The sequence below is a fragment of the Syngnathoides biaculeatus genome, chromosome 23 (assembly GCF_019802595.1).
Source record: "Syngnathoides biaculeatus isolate LvHL_M chromosome 23, ASM1980259v1, whole genome shotgun sequence".
Classification (NCBI taxonomy): domain Eukaryota; kingdom Metazoa; phylum Chordata; class Actinopteri; order Syngnathiformes; family Syngnathidae; genus Syngnathoides; species Syngnathoides biaculeatus.
In genome coordinates this window covers 5,230,318-5,249,306 of record NC_084662.1, presented here as the reverse complement: position 1 = coordinate 5,249,306, position 18,989 = coordinate 5,230,318, and the positions used below count along the sequence as shown (strand labels likewise).

General features: G+C 48.2%; 2 protein-coding genes across 5 annotated transcripts in view; one reads left to right on the top strand and one right to left on the bottom strand.

Annotated features, from left to right (window-relative positions):
• The window catches only part of LOC133496245 (adhesion G protein-coupled receptor F5-like), a 60,718-nt gene that overhangs the window by 27,443 nt on the left and 14,286 nt on the right, over positions 1–18,989 (bottom strand). The gene's annotated exons all lie outside the window — the stretch shown is intronic.
• LOC133496249 (autotransporter adhesin BpaC-like) lies at positions 13,505–14,937 on the top strand. Of its 2 annotated transcripts, none has more exons than XM_061811589.1 (3): positions 13,505–13,631; positions 13,710–13,739; positions 14,378–14,937. In XM_061811589.1, exons 1-3 carry the CDS (start codon positions 13,577–13,579, stop codon positions 14,854–14,856), a joined length of 564 nt encoding a protein of 187 aa, XP_061667573.1. In that variant the 5' UTR covers positions 13,505–13,576; the 3' UTR covers positions 14,857–14,937. The 2 variants fall into 2 exon arrangements, with proteins under 2 accessions (XP_061667573.1, XP_061667572.1); XM_061811588.1 differs by having other exon boundaries at positions 13,710–13,751.

The following is an 18,989-nucleotide window of genomic DNA, read 5'->3' as shown; positions in this document are numbered from 1 at the left end:
GACGCCTTGGCGCCAAGGGCCGACTGGACGACGCCCGGGCCTTAGCGCCAGGGCCGACTGGACGACGCCTCGGGCTTAGCGCCAAGGGCCGACTGGACGACGCCTCGGGCTTAGCGCCAAGGGCCGACTGGACGACGCCTCGGGCTGAGCGCCAAGGGCCGACTGGACGACGCCTCGGGCGTGAGCGCCAAGGGCCGACTGGACGACGCCTCGGGCCTTAGCGCCAAGGGCCGACTGGACGACGCCTCGGGCCTGAGCGCCAAGGGCCGACTGGACGACGCCTTGGCGCCAAGGGCCGACTGGACGACGCCTCGCCTTAGCGCCAAGGGCCGACTGGACGACGCCTTGGCGCCAAGGGCCGACTGGACGACGCCTCGGCCTTAGCGCCAAGGGCCGACTGGACGACGCCTTGGCGCCAAGGGCCGACTGGACGACGCCTTGGCGCCAAGGGCCGACTGGACGACGCCTTGGCGCCAAGGGCCGACTGGACGACGCCTCGCCTTAGCGCCAAGGGCGACTGGACGACGCCTTGGCGCCAAGGGCCGACTGGACGACTCGGGCCTTAGCGCCAGGGCCGACTGGACGACGCCTTGGCGCCAAGGGCCGACTGGACGACGCCTTGGCGCCAAGGGCCGACTGGACGACGCCTTGGCGCCAAGGGCCGACTGGACGACGCCTCGGGCTTAGCGCCAAGGGCCGACTGGACGACGCCTTGGCGCCAAGGGCCGACTGGACGACGCCTTGGCGCCAAGGGCCGACTGGACGACGCCTTGGCGCCAAGGGCCGACTGGACGACGCCTTGGCGCCAAGGGCCGACTGGACGACGCCTCGGGCTTAGCGCCAAGGGCGACTGGACGACGCCTCGGGCCTTAGCCCAAGGGCCGACTGGATGACGCCTCGGGCCTTAGCGCCAAGGGCCGACTGGACGACGCCTTGGCGCCAAGGGCCGACTGGACGACGCTCGGGCCTTAGCGCCAAGGGCCGACTGGACGACGCCTTGGCGCCAAGGGCCGACTGGACGACGCTCGGGCCTTAGCGCCAAGGGCGACTGGACGACGCCTTGGCGCCAAGGGCCGACTGGACGACGCCTTGGCGCCAAGGGCCGACTGGACGACGCCTTGGCGCCAAGGGCCGACTGGACGACGCTCGGGCCTTAGCGCCAAGGCCGACTGGACGACGCCTCGGCGTGAGCGCCAAGGGCCGACTGGATGACGCCTCGGGCCTTAGCGCCAAGGGCGACTGGACGACGCCTCGGGCTTAGCGCCAAGGGCCGACTGGACGACGCCTCGGCGTGAGCGCCAAGGGCGACTGGACGACGCCTCGGGCTTAGCGCAAGGGCCGACTGGACGACGCCTCGGCGTGAGCGCCAAGGCCGACTGGACGACGCCTCGGCGTGAGCGCCAAGGCCGACTGGACGACGCCTCGGCGCCAAGGGCCGACTGGACGACGCCTCGGCGCCAAGGGCCGACTGGACGACGCCTCGGCGCCAAGGGCGACTGGACGACGCCTTGGCGCCAAGGGCCGACTGGACGACGCCTCGGCGCAAGGGCCGACTGGACGACGCCTCGGCGCAAGGGCCGACTGGACGACGCCTCGGGCCTAGCGCCAAGGGCCGACTGGACGACGCCTCGAGCCTCGGCGTGAGCGCCAAGGGCCGACTGGACGACGCCTCGGCGTGAGCGCCAAGGGCCGACTGGACGACGCCTCGGCGTGAGCGCCAAGGGCCGACTGGACGACGCCTCGGCGTGAGCGCCAAGGGCCGACTGGACGACGCCTCGGCGTGAGCGCCAAGGGCCGACTGGACGACGCCTCGAGCCTCGGCGTGAGCGCCAAGGGCCGACTGGACGACGCCTCGGGCTGAGCGCCAAGGGCCGACTGGACGACGCCTCGGCCTTAGCGCCAGGGCCGACTGGACGACGCCTCGGGCCTTAGCGCCAAGGGCCGACTGGACGACGCCTCGGGCTTAGCGCCAAGGGCCGACTGGACGACGCCTCGGGCCTTAGCGCCAAGGGCCGACTGGACGACGCCTCGGGCCTTAGCGCCAAGGGCCGACTGGACGACGCCTCGGGCCTTAGCGCCAAGGGCCGACTGGACGACGCCTCGGGCCTTAGCGCCAAGGGCGACTGGACGACGCCTCGGGCCTTAGCGCCAAGGGCCGACTGGACGACGCCTCGGGCCTTAGCGCCAAGGGCCGACTGGACGACGCCTCGGGCCTTAGCGCCAAGGGCCGACTGGACGACGCCTCGGGCCTTAGCGCCAAGGGCCGACTGGACGACGCCTCGGGCCTTAGCGCCAAGGGCCGACTGGACGACGCCTCGGCCTTAGCGCCAAGGCCGACTGGACGACGCCTCGGGCCTTAGCGCCAAGGGCCGACTGGACGACGCCTCGGGCCTTAGCCCAAGGGCCGACTGGACGACGCCTCGGGCTTAGCGCCAAGGGCCGACTGGACGACGCCTCGGGCCTTAGCGCCAAGGGCCGACTGGACGACGCCTCGGGCCTTAGCGCCAAGGGCCGACTGGACGACGCCTCGGGCCTTAGCGCCAAGGGCCGACTGGACGACGCCTCGGGCCTTAGCGCCAAGGGCCGACTGGACGACGCCTCGGGCCTTAGCGCCAAGGGCCGACTGGACGACGCCTCGGGCCTTAGCGCCAAGGGCCGACTGGACGACGCCTCGGGCCTTAGCGCCAAGGGCCGACTGGACGACGCCTCGGGCCTTAGCGCCAAGGGCCGACTGGACGACGCCTCGGGCCTTAGCGCCAAGGGCCGACTGGACGACGCCTCGGGCCTTAGCGCCAAGGGCCGACTGGACGACGCCTCGGGCCTTAGCGCCAAGGGCCGACTGGACGACGCCTCGGGCCTTAGCGCCAAGGGCCGACTGGACGACGCCTCGGGCCTTAGCGCCAAGGGCCGACTGGACGACGCCTCGGGCCTTAGCGCCAAGGGCCGACTGGACGCCTCGGGCCTTAGCGCCAAGGGCCGACTGGACGACGCCTCGGGCCTTAGCGCCAAGGGCCGACTGGACGACGCCTCGGGCCTTAGCGCCAAGGGCCGACTGGACGACGCCTCGGGCCTTAGCGCCAAGGGCCGACTGGACGACGCCTCGGGCCTTAGCGCCAAGGGCCGACTGGACGACGCCTCGGGCCTTAGCGCCAAGGGCCGACTGGACGACGCCTCGGGCCTTAGCGCCAAGGGCCGACTGGACGACGCCTCGGGCCTTAGCGCCAAGGGCCGACTGGACGACGCCTCGGGCCTTAGCGCCAAGGCCGACTGGACGACGCCTCGCCTTAGCGCCAAGGGCCGACTGGACGACGCCTCGGGCCTTAGCGCCAAGGGCCGACTGGACGACGCCTCGGGCCTTAGCGCCAAGGGCCGACTGGACGACGCCTCGGGCCTTAGCGCCAAGGGCCGACTGGACGACGCCTCGGGCCTTAGCGCCAAGGGCCGACTGGACGACGCCTCGGGCCTTAGCGCCAAGGGCCGACTGGACGACGCCTCGGGCCTTAGCGCCAAGGGCCGACTGGACGACGCCTCGGGCCTTAGCGCCAAGGGCCGACTGGACGACGCCTCGGGCCTTAGCGCCAAGGGCCGACTGGACGACGCCTCGGGCCTTAGCGCCAAGGGCCGACTGGACGACGCCTCGGGCCTTAGCGCCAAGGGCCGACTGGACGACGCCTCGGCCTTAGCGCCAAGGGCCGACTGGACGACGCCTCGGCGCCAAGGGCCGACTGGACGACGCCTCGGCGCCAAGGGCCGACTGGACGACGCCTCGGGCCTTAGCTCCCAGAATGACAGTTTTGTTGAAGAGTTTGCTGTGAATATTTGGATTATTGGCTGCAGCATGATTGGAGGCATTAATCTTTCTTGTAACACCTGTCAAATTAAAAAATTTTCCTGAAAAACTTTCTTTGGATAAACTGATTATAGTGGCTTATGCTCAAGACTACTAATATCCAGGTACATGGGAATGTTGTGGAATTTTCAGTAGATGCACAAAAATGTTGGTTCTCAGACATTAAAAGTTGACAAGCATCTTGGTATACCTGTACAGTTGTCCCATTCCCTTAATTTTAATGACTCAATTTGGGAACACTAAAGAGCACAAAAGTTCTTCACACTTTTGTATACTGCTGAAGTACATGAAGTACTTTCTCCCCTCTCCAATTTGTTCTGGTCTCCAGCTTGAGCTAGGCCCATCAATTCCAGCACATGGTGTCTGCTTCAAGCTGTACCATATGAACACCTTTTTGTTCCAAGTACTTTTATTCTGAAAAAGAATTTACTAAAGTCACTAACCATTTTTCACTAATCAATTTGCAATTAAAGATTATGACTTTTTTTTTTTTATTTGAAAAAGTCTAGTCTTTCATGTCTATATAGCCCATAGACAGCATTCTGTGTTCCTTGAAGGACTGGTCAAAATGGGGGTGGCGGTGTTGTCTTTTGAAAAATGGCAGGGATAGAACAAGTTAACAGAATGAGGATGCATTTGAATGATTGTGGAAAAGAATTCAGTGAAATCATTTCAAAGGACTGATTTGAATGACAGGCACGGTGGCGCAGCTGTTGAGTTTTGTCTCTCATTTCCGAGGACTGGGGTTTAAATTTTGGCCCACCTGTGTGGTGTTTGGATGTTTTCTTCATACCTGTGTGGGTTTTCACTGAGCAATCTAGTTACCTCCTCCATCCCCAAAACATGTATTCATCAGAGACTAAATTTCTAACTGTGATTGTAATTGAGTGATGTTTTGTGTCCATGTGCCCTACAATTGGTTGGGAACCAGTAAAGGGAGAAGTGTGTAAGAAAATGGATGGATGATTTGAATGAATCAATTCACTCAAAATAACTGCAGTGCCCATCAAAGTAACTTTTCCAAAGCAGGTCCTGAACACACAGAGGAAACCTCAGGCCGACGGCTCATATATTAGTCCACCGTGGAGTAATATTTACAATTATATCAGTGTGTGGATGTGTGGAAAAGACCTTGTGGCAAATGTTCGAGTATGAAACAATGTGATGCCAGCACGTCGACCACATCCTCACCCCGCAGGAAAAACTAACCAGCTCTCAATGGCCCATTTTGGATTCAAAACATCAAATCTCACCAAAAGGCAACTGATTTGCATGTATGCTATATACCACAATGCATTCTAAACTATAAATATGAGTCACAAAAATGTTTTTTTTTTTATTTTCTTAAATCTAGAATCCAATTCTGAAAATCTTTTTTTCAAGAAATATTCATGTTGGATATATTCACATGATAGCCAGGAGCTAAACATCTATTAAATCTGTACCATTTGGGGTCAAGTTCACAGTGGGCCAAAATTTTAAAATGAACAAAGCCGCAGGCCAACAAATGAACCTTTTAATATGGAACCAAACAAGTGTGTAATACTTGTAATACCGACGGGCCAGCTCTAATATTAATTTGAAATTGACTCGCGGGCCAAATATATTTACACCGTGGGCCAATTAGTTTGACACCTGTGGTAGTGCATGCGTAAGTCTGATGTGGCAGAGAAATATGTTAAAATAGTACAGGACATGTATGATGGCAGCAGAACAATGGTGAGGTGTGCCTTAGGTGTGAGAGAAGAATTTAAGGTGGAGGTGGGACTCCATCAGGGATCAGCTCTGAGCCCCTTTCTGTTTGCCGTGGTAATGGATAGGCTGACAGATGAGGTTAGACTGGAATCCCCTTGGACCATGATGTTCGCAGATGATATTGTGGTATGCAGTGAAAGCAGGGAGCATGCAGAGGAACAATTAGAAAGATGGAGACATGCACTGGAAAGGAGAGGAATGAAGATTAGCCGAAGTAAAACAGAATATACTTGCGTGGATGAGAAAGGTGGAGGGGGAAGAGTTAGCACGGGTGGAGGACTACAAATATTTAGGGTCAACAATCCAGAGCAACGGTGAGTGTCGTAAGGAAGTGAAGAAACGGGTACAAGCAGGTTGGAACAGCTGGTGGAAGGTGTCCACAAAACAGTGGAGAGGCCGGCCATGATATACGGATTAGAGACGATGGCCCTGAAGAAACAACACGAAGCAGAACTCGAGGTAGCAGAAATGAAGATGTTGAGGTTCTCGCTCGGAGTGAGCAGGTTGGATAGGATTAGAAATTAGCTCATTAGAGGGACAGCCAAAGTTGGATGTTTTGGATTCGAGAGAACAGACTTCAATGGTTTGGACATGTTCAGAGGTGAGAGAGTGAGTATATTGGTGGAAGGGTGCTGAGGATGGAGCTGCCAGGCAAAAGACCAAGAGGAAGACCAAAGAGAAGATTTATGGATGTGGTGAGGGAAGACATGAGGGCAATTGGGGTTAGAGAGGAAGATGCAGAAGATAGGCTAAGATGGAAAAAGATGACACGCTGTGGCGACCCCTAATGGGACAAGCCGAAAGGAAAAGAAGAAGATCTAGAGCCTGTCTAACCTCGTTTTAAAAGGCCACACAACACTCTTCCTTTCTCAACTTCCACCACCTGATACTCTGCTCTACCTTTGTGTTCTTAATCTTCCTACCTGCTACCAGAGTCATCCTACACACCACCATCCTATGCTGTCGAGCCACACTTTCCCCCACCATTACCTTACAGTTGATAAATTTCAGATTACATCATCTGCACAAAATATAATCCACCTGCGTGCTTCTCCCTCCGCTGTTGTAGGTCACTCTTGTCACGACCCATCGAGACGGAGAGAGGACCCAAATGCAGGACTCGGGAGATGCAGAAATAATTCGGGAAAAACGTTTCTTGTTCCAAGGTCTGGGATCGGGCAGACAGTCATGTGCAGCAGCGGTAGTCAGGACGTAGAGAGCAGGTCCGCGGGCAGGCAGGAGTTGGTACACGGGAGATCGATCAAAGAAGGCAGGAGTGTCAAAGGAGTCACCCTTATGGGGTCGGTCGGAGAACTGGCGGAGGTCGGTACACACGGGTTCACGATCAGAGATACGGGAGTGCAGGAACGGGGCATGAGTTGCAACGATTTGGCAAAGGACCAGTGGTACCCAAGGTCCTATTCTGGGTGTCATTTGAGTTCATGAGGTGCAGGTGTGTGTCTACTGATCGGCTGGCCACGCCCAGCCCGGGCTAGAAGCCAGGAGCATGACAACTCTATTCTCTTCCTGTCTCTTCTGGAAATCAGCGTTCACCACTGCCAATTCCATCCTCTTTGCGAAGTCCACCATCATCTGCCCGTCAAAGTTTCTTTGCTGAATGCTGAATTTACCCATCACTTCTTCATCGCCCCTGTTTCCTTTGTCAACATGTCCATTGAAATCTGCACCAATCCTAACTCTTTCTCTGTCTGGGATGCACAGGACTACTTCGTCTAGGTCCGTCCAGAATTTGTCTTTCAACTCGTGGTCACACCCTACCTGTGGGGCATAGCCGCTAACCACATTATACATAACACCCTCAATTTCAAGTTTCATCTTCATCACCCGATCTGATACTCTTTTCACCTCCAAGACATTGTTAGCCAGCTCTTCCTTTAAAATAACCCCTACTCCATTTCTCTTCCCATCTACTCCGTGGTAGAATAATTTAAACCCTGCTCCTAAACTTCTAGCCTTACTACATTTCCATTTGTTCTCTTGGATGCACAGAATATCAACCTTTCTCCTAATCATCATGTCAATTAACTCCTGAGCTTTTCCTGACATAGTCCCCCCAATATTCAAAGTCCCTACAAACAGCTGTATGGTCTGTGCATTTCTCTTCTTCTTCTGCTGACTAAGCCGCTTTCCTCCTCTTTTTTGTCTTTGACCAATCAGAATTTTTACCTACTTCTTGCAGATTAACATTTCCGGGTGCGGGCGTAGGAAGCTTGGGCCACGACCTAACCGTTATGGAATCCGTATGATGAATACTCATATATGTTTGAGTTTTACGCCGGATTCCCTTCCTGACGCAACCCTCTTCATTTATACCGGCAGGCAGGTAGCACAATATTGTGCTGCCCAACAATAGTCAGGGCGAGTTACAACCCACCACCGGGACAATTTTTTGCTTTGTCTTGCAAGCCAGGATTTGAAGTATGAATGACTGCCGGTAGATGGCACTGCAATTGTTAAGATGCTGAAACATCGAGTTTCTACTCAGCTCTTTGAGCTTCACTCGGTCTGTCCATATGTGTACTTCAGATTGGTAGATTCTCTGTGCAGCTGTGCTCGCATTTTGTTATGTTGCATGTAGTACAGTTGAATTTTCAACCATTTTCCACCATGCAACCCACGAAAGCAAGTGCTAATGAAAGTGGTGAGAAGAGGAAGAGGATGATGTCGATAGAATTAAAACGTGAAATAATAGAAAAATGCAAACAGGGTGTACGAGTGATCGACTTGGCAAAGAATTACATAAGATCGTCATCCATATTTTAATGCCCTCGGTCAAGGGCGATGAGGAAAAGGAGTCACAACTGGGTTTTAATCACTTTTTATATAACCCTTCGGCAGCACACATTTAACACTCTTAACAGCGAGCTTCTGCCCGCCCACTCACTCTCCCACCAAGTCTACTTTACGCTCACCCTCCCCCCTCCCGCAAACTTACACACGCAAAGTTCCAGGTACAGTATTACATTAGAAACGATTCTCAAGCAGAACAAATTCAAGTCGATTGCACCAGTCAAGGGGGTGAAAGTTATTTTGAAGCTATGAGCTGACAAAGGAAGAAAAGAGCAACAGATATAGCAGGAAAAGACGTGTGTAAGTAAGTTTCTTTCAGCTTAGTGAGATTAATTCTGATGAGAAGACTGAGAAAGTTTTTCTACCACCGAGACAAAGGAAGAGAAAGTTTCAAACTTTGTGGTGAAGAACCATCCAGAAAAAGTTTCAACTGCTCGTGCATTGGCGCTATGTAATGACACATGCCTTACAGATTTAAAGGGCTACTGTTATTAATGGAAAAAAACGTCAGCCAATATGTGCGCATGTGTTTTTTCACCACAAAACATGATTTTGATGTATATAGCTTTTTGTAACTCCTGCCATGAAAATCCTCTCGAGGGATTTGTTTTCGAGAAGAAGCAGGAAGTGACATAAAGGACAGCGGCGCCCCCAAGTGGACTCGTTTGTTTCCATTAGTCTTACGTCCGGGAAGGTAGCTTGTTGTTCCTTCGTGTTAGCCAAAATGCTGGCTCATTGCATTGCTGGACATTGCTTGAACACTCGGGAGAATGGATTAACTCTTCATAAGTTTGCAAGAGACCCGGTTCGTTGTGAAAAATGGATTGCACTGGTGCAGAAGATGAGAACTTCGTGGGTTCTAAATGACAGATAGATGTGAATACAGCTACTAAAAAAAATATATAATAGTTTGGGGCGGACCACATAATCGGTCTCTAACAAAAGATCCGGGTACAAAATATGTCAATGTGCGCGTCGGACGGCGTCGGGCTGCTGCGCGGATCGCGGCGAATCTGAAGAACCCAGCCAAGAATGTCTCACTCAGGCGTGAGCGCACAGTAATGCACCCCGGCTCGACGACATTCATCGAGTACTGCGGCGGCTATGAACATCCCCCTAAAAGCAGGACGGCTTGGTTCCATTATATGCCACCACGGCGCCGAAAATCAGCCACACTGGCTGAGGCGCTGCGTTAGGGTTAGGCTGCACGTCGGGCTTTGCGGACGGGGGCGAGAAGCCGCGATGGCTCATCTCCACCGCGAAAGTGGATCGGACGGGGATGGGGTTTGGCCGTGATCACATATCATATCGAAACAATAGTGTAATATTGCCTCGAGGACTCAAAACAATAGTGTAATATTGCCCCGGTAACTTCACTTGGTAGTGTGGTGTTCTCCTTTTCGAAAAGAGCTTCCGTGTCAGAAGGGGCACGTTTGCCTCCCATAGTTAGGGTGCAACGCCGCCAATATGGTGACCACTTGGATATCGTAGAATGACACTTCTGCAACTTTGCGCATGGATGATGCGTTGTCCGCTCACATTTATTTTTTTCGTATAAACATTGAAGTGAATAATGTTATATGTGTTTTTCATTACAATATCTATTTTAGAATGTTTATAGGGATGACACTTGGGCTTTAAGAAACATGGTCAAAAAGAGGCTGAAACCTCTTTGGACAGGTATTTTTTGAAATAGCCATCTGTTGACACAGAAGAATGTGTTGCAAAAAAGGCCCAAATCGTGCAAGTGAAAAGACAAAGAAAATTAAGCAAAACTGAAAAAAAAAAATGACAGGAGCAATTAAGGTCATTCAAGTTCATTAAGTATACAGTAACATTAAGAGTATGGCTAAGGAGCCAAGTGTAATGACACAAGTTAAGAAAAAGTCGAAGAAAAACAAATTGTAATTTAGAGATAGAGAGTAAAGAGTGAAACCGACTCGGAAACCACATCCTCCATCTGCCTTCTCCAACCTCCACCTCCACCAGTATCTTCTGTTTCCAAAAGTCACCACACCTCTAAGCTAAGTACACTTTATGAAAGCAGTTCCTTTCTTTCCATTTTCTTTGATATATTTATATACTACAATTCTGCATTTGTTATTTAAAAATACAGTTATTATTTAAAGACATGTCAAAAATAAAAAATGGGGTAATTTTAGGGGCTGAAACGGATTAATGGGATTTACATTAACTTTGACATAACAGGAACTTCGGCGGAATGGTCGTTCAGCTGGAAAGCCTTGGCTTCACAGTTCTGAGGTCCCGGGTACAGTCCCGCACCTGCCTGTGTGGAGTTTGCATGTTCTCTCCATGCCTGTGTGGGTTTTCTCCGGGCTCTCCAGTTTCCTCCCACATCCAAAAAACATGGAACATTAATTGGACACTCTAAATTGCCCCGAGGTGTGATTGTTAGTGCGGCTGATTGTCTCGATGTGCCCTGCGATTGGCTGGCAATCAGTCCAGGGTGTACCCCGCCTCTTTCCCGTTGACAGCTGGGATAACCCCCACTACTCCTGTGATCCTTGTGAGGATAAGCGGCTAAAAAAATGGATGGATTTATGGATGGATGAATGGATGTATGGATAATAGAAACTTGAGGTAAGAGCTCAGTTACGAGATAAAATAAACTCACATCTCCTGGTACCATTGTATTTGAAACCCACCAAAAAAAAAAAACAAAGATGCTGCGCCAAGGCAAGTGTAAATACTATGGATTGTAGACACACACACATGCACACACTCACAGTTCCACTGCACATAGTTCAGTTCCCATGCCAAATTTCAGCATTTGAATGATTTTGTGGAAAATAACTTAACGATTCAGTGAGCAAATCTTTTGAAGAAATCTTTTTAATGGAGTACTTTGAATGACTCAGTGCACTCAAAATAACTGCAGTGCCCATCATGAATAGTTTTTCCAAAGCAGGTCCGGAACGCACAGGGGCCGGTTTAGGGTTAGGGTGGCTAACCGGGTCTGGAACGGATTAACGGCATTAACATTAATTTCAAAGGGAAAATTCGCCTTGCCTTCTATTCTCCCACAGTCTTTTGTCCCCTCCCTAAAAAATGTGGGGGGAGAAAAAAAAAAAAAACAAGGCTCTCATTTCCCTCACACAGATACCGTGGCGCAATTAAAGGCTATAAAAATAGAGTACAAAACAAATACCCCAATTTTCTCACCTTTATGTTGCTTCAGAAATGACTCCCAAGACCGACAAAGTTTCATTAACTCAGGTAAAATTTCTTTGTTAAGCACATCTGTAGCAAATAAAACAAGTCTTAAGATCATAAAGAGGTTTCAACCACAGATAGTTAAGATAGGCTCCAGCAAACCCACAACCTAAGTGATGAGAAGCAGCACAGAAAATGATTTTCCTTTTTAAATAATGGATTCTGCATTCACAATAACTGGAAAAAACTGAAAAAAAGTAGCACTTACTTTTAGGAGTCGTGATTAGTGTTGAGAAATTATCTTGATGTATAGCATACCTGCAAATCAGTTGCCTTTTGGTGAAATTTGCTGTTTTGAATTCAAAATGGGCCATTTCGATCCGTTTAGTTTTCCTGGGGCCTGGGGGTGGGGTTGCCGTTGCTGTCATCATTTGCTGTTTCATACTCCTTGAACATTGGCAGTGAGGTTCTTTCGACACATCCACAAACAGATATATTGTGAATATTACTCCACGATGGACTAATATGTGAGCACATCGGCCTTACGGGTTTTTTGTTTGGAAGATGAGTGTCTGATCTTTCATTTGATGTCTATATCGCCACTGAACACAATATTCTGTGTGCCTTGAAGAATCGGTCAAAATTATCTAAAATGGCAGGGAGTGAGGGAGGTTATCTTTTGAAAAATGGCTGGGATTGAATGAGTTAACTGAACAAGGGCGCATCTGAACGATTTTGTGGAAAAGAATATAATGGTTCAGTGAACAAATCTTTTGAACAAATCTTTCTAAAGGACTGATTTGAATGAGGGCGGAATGGTGGCGCAGCTGAAAAGTGTTGCCCTCACAGTTCTGAGGTTGAAGGTTTGATCCCAGACCCGCCTGTGTGGAGTTTACATGTTCTCCCCGTGCCTGCGTGGGTTTTCTCCTGGCACACCTGTTTCCTCCCACATCCCAAAAACACACAACATTGATTGTACACTAAATTGCCCCTTGGTAAGTCAAAATAACTGCAGTACCCATCATGAATAACTTTTTCAAAGCAGGTCCGGAATGCACAGGTGGAACCTCAGGGCAATGCACTCACATATTAGTCCACCATGGAGAACTATTCACAATTATATATCTGTGTGTGGACGTTTGGAATGGATGTAGCTCCCAAACTTCGAGTAGTATGAAACAGCAAATGATGACGGCAACGACAACCCCATCCCCATCCTCTAAGAAACCCAAGGGGATATGAATGGCCAATTTCAAATTCAAAACAGCAAATTTCACCAGAAGGCGGCTAAATTGCAAGTATGCGATACATCACAATGCTTTCTCAACTATAATCATGACTCACAAAAATATGTGATACTTTGTTCAAATTTTCCAGCCAACCATCCATTTCCTGAGCCGCTTATCCTCACAAGGGTCATGGGAGTGCTGGAAACTATCCCAACTGTCATGAGGCAGGAGGCGGGGTACACCCTTGACTGGTTGCCAGCCAATCGCAGGGCACATGGGGACAGGCAACAGTCACTCACAATTACAATCATGGTTAGGGGCAATTTAGAGTCTCCAATGAATGCATGTTTTTGGGATCTGGGAGGAAACCGGAGTGCCCAGAATAAACCCGCGCGGGCATGGGGAGAACATGCAAAGTCCACACAGGTGGGGCCGTGATTTGAACCCCGTCCTCAGAATTGCTCCACCGTACTGCCTCAGTTTTTTGTAGTTTTCATGAATGCAGAATCCAATTCTTTCAAAATATAAATCTGTATATTTTTCAATAAATATACTTTGAGTTGGATAAATTCATATAATAGGCAGGAGCTTAACGTGTATTTTCATCTGCACCATTTGGGTCGATTTTTATTTTATTTTTTTATGTTGGGTCATAATAGCTAGTACTCATTAGAGCCAATGGGCACCTGGTGTGATCTGTTGTCATCTGCTATAAAAGCTCCTTGAGTCAGGCCCCTTCACAACTGACACTGAAGCGATGGCTCATTTTTGGGTTGTGGTTGTTTTGCTGAATACTGTCTTGCAGGATAAAGGTTTTCATCATTTCTTGACCCATATTTGTATTGCAAGCAGAATGCATCTCTACATGCTAAAATATGTTTGTGTTGCAGGCCTTTGTTTTCCACCTGGGGTAAAACAAGGTATGTCCACAGGTGGGAAAATTTATTCCATCAGGCCATTTTCTGTCCTGCTCATCATCTAGGTTGTGGGTGTGCTGGATGCTATCCTAGGTATCTTTGGTTGAAACCTTTTTGAGATCTTAAGACTTACTTTATTTGCTTGACAAAGACATTTTTTACCTGACTTAATGGAACTTTGTCAGTCTTGGGATTCTTTTCTGAAGTAACATAAAGGTGGGAAAATTGTGGTTTATCTTTTGAAACACTATTTTTAGAGTCTTTAATTGAGCTACAGTACGTGTGCGTGCAATGAGAGCCATGCCGTTGCACATTTTAGGAAACTAATGAATTTAATTCTAAAGTTCTGTGGGCCAATCAAGTGTATATAAAAATAATTCACATCTTTCACATTGTCTCAATTTTTAACATGCAGTAATGTTTTCCTTTGTTTAGTGGTGAAGACCATGTCAATTATTGTACCTTTTTATATTGGAAACAATTTTTTTTTTAAAAATTATATAAACTGTTGGACATTATCACAATATACACTTGGAACGTTCAATCAGTTTGAGTATAAATTAAATGGACTACATATTAGTATTTGAATCTAGTTTTGAGTGGTGACTAATGATTTTTCTCCTTTCTTCCCCTTTGTCAAGGTGGTGAACAAATTCAACATGACGAAGTGAGCTACAACCAAAAAAGTGACAATGTGAGCCATAACGTGAGAGCCAAGGGCTATCTGGATGAAGCCTTGAGCCAAAACCTGAGCACCAAGGGCCAACAGGACGACTCCTTGAGCCACAACGTGAGCACTAAGGGCCGCCTGGACTATGCCTTGAGCCACAACATAAGCGCCAAGGGCCACCTGCACGACGTCTTGAGCCATGACTGCCCGAGCCACAACGCGAGCGCCAAGGGCCACCTGGACGACGCCTTGGGCCACAACGCGAGCGCCAAGGGCCACCTGGACGACGCCTTGGGCCACAACGCGAGCGCCAAGGGCCACCTGGACGACGCCTTGGGCCACAACGCGAGCGCCAAGGGCCACCAAAGTGAGAATCATTACCTGTCTGACATAAGTAACAGCGACCAGAATGGTAGTGTCGGTGATAGTGTGTTTGCTGTCTATGTTTGAAATGTATTTCTTGATGGCTGCAGCATTGATCTGTTTAATGTAACATCTATCTGAAAATTAAAAAATTTTACCTTAAACGTTCTCATAACTGGTGCTAAAGACTACTGGCCTATAGGTACATGGGAATGTTGTGAAATCCTTTTCAATATGTGTGATAAAAAGTTGACAAACATCTCAGGATATACTTATGCACCTGCTGAGTTCCCTATTCATTTTTAACTAGGCAATTTGGAAGTCTAAAGAGCTCAAAGCGAAGATTGTTCACTTATTTTTGTTCCTCAAGCACATGTCACAATGCTGTGAGCTTTGAAGGATCAGAAAAATGGCTGGGAGTGAGGGAGGTTATCTTTTTTGAAAAATGGCTGGGATTGAATGAGTTAACGGAACGAAAACATTTGAATGATTTTGTGGAAAAGAACTAAATGATTCAGTGAACAAATCATTTCGAAGGCCTGAATGGAATGACTCAGTACACTTAAAATAACTGCAGGGCCCATCATTGGCAGCTTTTCCAAAGCAGGTCCAGAACGCACAGGGGCAACGTCAGGTTGATGCGCTCACATTTTAGTCCACCGTGGAGTAATTTTCACAATTATCTGTGTGGAATGGATCTGGCTCCCAATGTTCAAGGAGTATGAAACAGCAAATGATAACGGTAACCCTACACCAACCCCCCAGGAACACTGAGCAAACCAAAATGGCCCATTTTGAATTCAAAAGCAAATTTCAACATAGGGTCAATTATTTGCATGTATGCTATACATCACAATACGTTCTCAGTTATGACTCATAAAAATATGTGCTACTTTATTCATTTTTTTCCATCGATCCATCCATTTTGTGAGCCGCTAAGCCACACGAGTCGTGGAAGTGCTGTAGCCTATCCGAGCTATCTCGGGGCAGGGGACACATTGAACTGGTTGCCGGCCAGTTGCAGGGCACATGGAGACAGTCACAATTACAATCACACTTATGGGCAATTTAGACTTTCCAATGAAGGCATGTTTTTGGGATAAGAGAGGAAACCGGAGTGTCCAGAAAAAACCCACGCGGGCACGGGGAGAACATGCACACTCAACACAGGCCGTGCCGGGATTTGAACCCCGTTCCAAAGAACTGCACTCCTGGACCATCTTGTTTTTTTCCAGTTTTCGTAGATGCAGAATCCAATTCTGTAAACTGAATATTTGGGTTTTTTTTGGGGAAATAAATGTACTTTGTGTTGGATATATTGATATAATAGCCAGGATCTCAACGTGTATTTGAATCTGTTCTGTTTTGGATCCATTATTATAAAAATATATGTATAAGCCATGGCTTTTGCACCTTTTTGGAATGGGAAAACGGATCACCAACTATGGATATTGATCCAAAATGTGTCTTTGGGCTAAAACCTAAACCTTGAAATTTAATACACTAAATATTAGTATTGCTTTAGCTTTCAACCACCAGAAGGTTTTGCTTGTGCTCCACTAATGATCCCAGATCAGACCATGGTCAATCACTTAATACATTAAACATTAATGTCAGTAAACAATTGTACCCGTATTTCTCAATCCAACATGTACTAGCAGATTAGCTGTGGTTGCCGATGTTATGTGTGCTCCAGTTCTGACTACAACCGGGGCCCTTACCTGGAGCACCTCAGTGCGAAAATACAATAAAAACAAGCACAAGAAATACCACACAGGATGAACTGATAAGCAAAAATGTTAAACATAAGAGTAGCAATCGAGGATGATTGAACACTGTCCTCAAGTAAAAGTACTGTTACTTGACAATATGAATCAAGTATATCGTATGCCTCCAAAAAATACTAGTGAAAACTTTACACCGAAATTATTCCTCAAGAACTGAGTAAATAGTCACCTTTTCTATGAACTACAGCCTGAAGAATTAAAAAAAAGTACAAATTCTTTACGTGGGTATACGTCAGTCAAAACTACCAAATATATATATATATATATATATATATATATATATATATATATATATTCCACGGAAATTTCTCAAGAAACAAGTATGCTGAAATATAAAAGTTTAGCTCAACAGTGCCTGATAAATATGACAAAACATGAAATTATTTTTTGTTCATTTAAATTGGTGTAGTGGTTTTCAAACTGTATAGAGAATGTGCAACATCATGACGTGGGTGGGGTGTATTATTTCAGACCCCCCCCTTGACAATTTTTCATCCCCCATGTTTACAATTTTCATTGCTATAACAAAGGCGTCAGGTCGCTATCAATAAAACGAGAGCACAAAATCCGTAGAAATGAGTGTAAAAACTGAAACTGAAGAGGTAAAAATAATACAGTGGTACAGCTACTTACAAAATTAATTTGTTCTGGAATTGGTTTCGTAACATGATTTTTTTTTCTACGTAGAAGCGCATTTTACATGTAAAAAGCTCAATCCGTTTCAAGACCTGTGATCGCCCCCCCCCAAAGTACATAATGTAAATAATAATAAAAAAAAGTTATGTTCATTTACCTTTGGCGTTGGGTTACTATGCGAAGGGAAAGGTGAGTGACAAGCATAAAGCATGATGGGGGACAGAGGAGGAGGAAAACTTTGACAGCTGGGAGAAAATATATGTATGAATCTGCGCACGCTGGATTGGCGGAAAAAGTTAAACTCAGCACGCATTGCAGCCCACTTTTAGAGTTGCTGTTTTTGAACTGTAAGCCGTTTGATTCACCACGTGAGTTCACATCTTACATTCTTGTCGGTGTTTACATTCCGCCTCAAGCTAGCATGAACACAGCGCTGTTATCGCCAAGCAGATAAACGAGATTGAGAAAAAACAGCCAGATTCATCGCTAATTATCCTAAGAGATTTTAACACAGCTAAACCTAACCACGAACTCCCTAAATACAAGTAGGACATGAAATGTCCAACAAGGACAAATAAAACTCTAGACCATTGTTACACATTCATTAAAAACGCATATTGTGCAAACCCCCGCCCACCCATTGGCTCCTCTGATCACTGCTTGCTGTACTTAATACCTACATACAGGCAAGCACTTACTGTATATGTGCAAAGCCTTTAGTAAAAGCTGTTAAAAGGTGGACCAACAAGGCAAAATTAGAACTTAAAAAAGATGCTTTGACTGCACAGACTGGAGTGCCTTTGAAAATTTGACGCGCCGCCTAGATGAATTCACGGATATTGTTACCGCATATGTCAGTTTCTGTGAAGAGTTATGTGTACCAACAAAAACTTTTCGCACATTCGATAACAACAAGCTGTGGTTTTCAGCCAGACTTACACATCTCCTCCAGGCTCAAGAGATTGCATATCGTAGTAGGGACAGGGTCCTTTACAATCGCACTAGAAACTGGCTGACTAAAGAAATTATCATTGCATAGAGGGACTATCCAGTTAAACTGCAAAAACATCTCAGCGCTAATGACTCCAAATCAGTTTGGCACGGATTACAATTGCTCACTAACTACAAGCGACGTTCTCCCGCAGTAGAAAACAAGAGCAGGCTAGCCGCCGACCTAAAGCGCTTTTACTGCAGATTTGAAATAGACACTTCCCCACTAAACACCCACCAAGCCGCACCACATTTCCACTACAACATCCATGAAAGCGACGTTAAAGACATCTTTAAACAACAAAAGATCAATAAAGCGCTGGGCCCAGACCTTCTGTCCCCATCCTGCCTCAAAGTCTGCAGATCAACTTGCTCCTGTCTTCATAAAGACCTTCAATAGGTCTCTACCACTGTGTGAAGTACCAACCTACTTCAAATGCTCCACCATTATACCGGTCCCCAAAAAAACAGCAGTCTCAGGTCTTAATGACTACAGGGCTGTTGCCTTGACATCTGTGGTCATGAAATCCTTTGAACGCCTTGTGCTGGACCACCTCAAGAGCGTCACAGATCCCCAACCCGACCCACTGCAGTTTGCCAATGGAGCTAACAGGTCTGTGGATGATGCCGTCAACATGGGTCTGCACTTCATCCTTGAACATCTTGACAGTGAGGGTACCTATGCGAGGATCCTGTTTGTGGACTTCAGCTCTGCGTTTAACAAAATCCTCTCTGAACTCCTCTCCTTCAAACTTCTCCAGCTTACCATCTCACCTGCCATCTGCCGGTGAATCTACAATTCCCCGA

What these genes read in the sequence shown, in the direction of transcription:
- LOC133496249 (XM_061811588.1), top strand. Translation starts at nt 13,577, where the DNA reads ATGGCTCATTTTTGGGTTGTGGTTGTTTTGCTGAATACTGTCTTGCAG. An exon ending in TACTGTCTTGCAGGATAAAG is followed by an intron (nt 13,632 to 13,709) that starts GTTTTCATCATT and finishes TTTGTGTTGCAG; the next exon opens with GCCTTTGTTTTCCACCTGGG. An exon ending in AAAACAAGGTATGTCCACAG is followed by an intron (nt 13,752 to 14,377) that starts GTGGGAAAATTT and finishes CCCTTTGTCAAG; the next exon opens with GTGGTGAACAAATTCAACAT.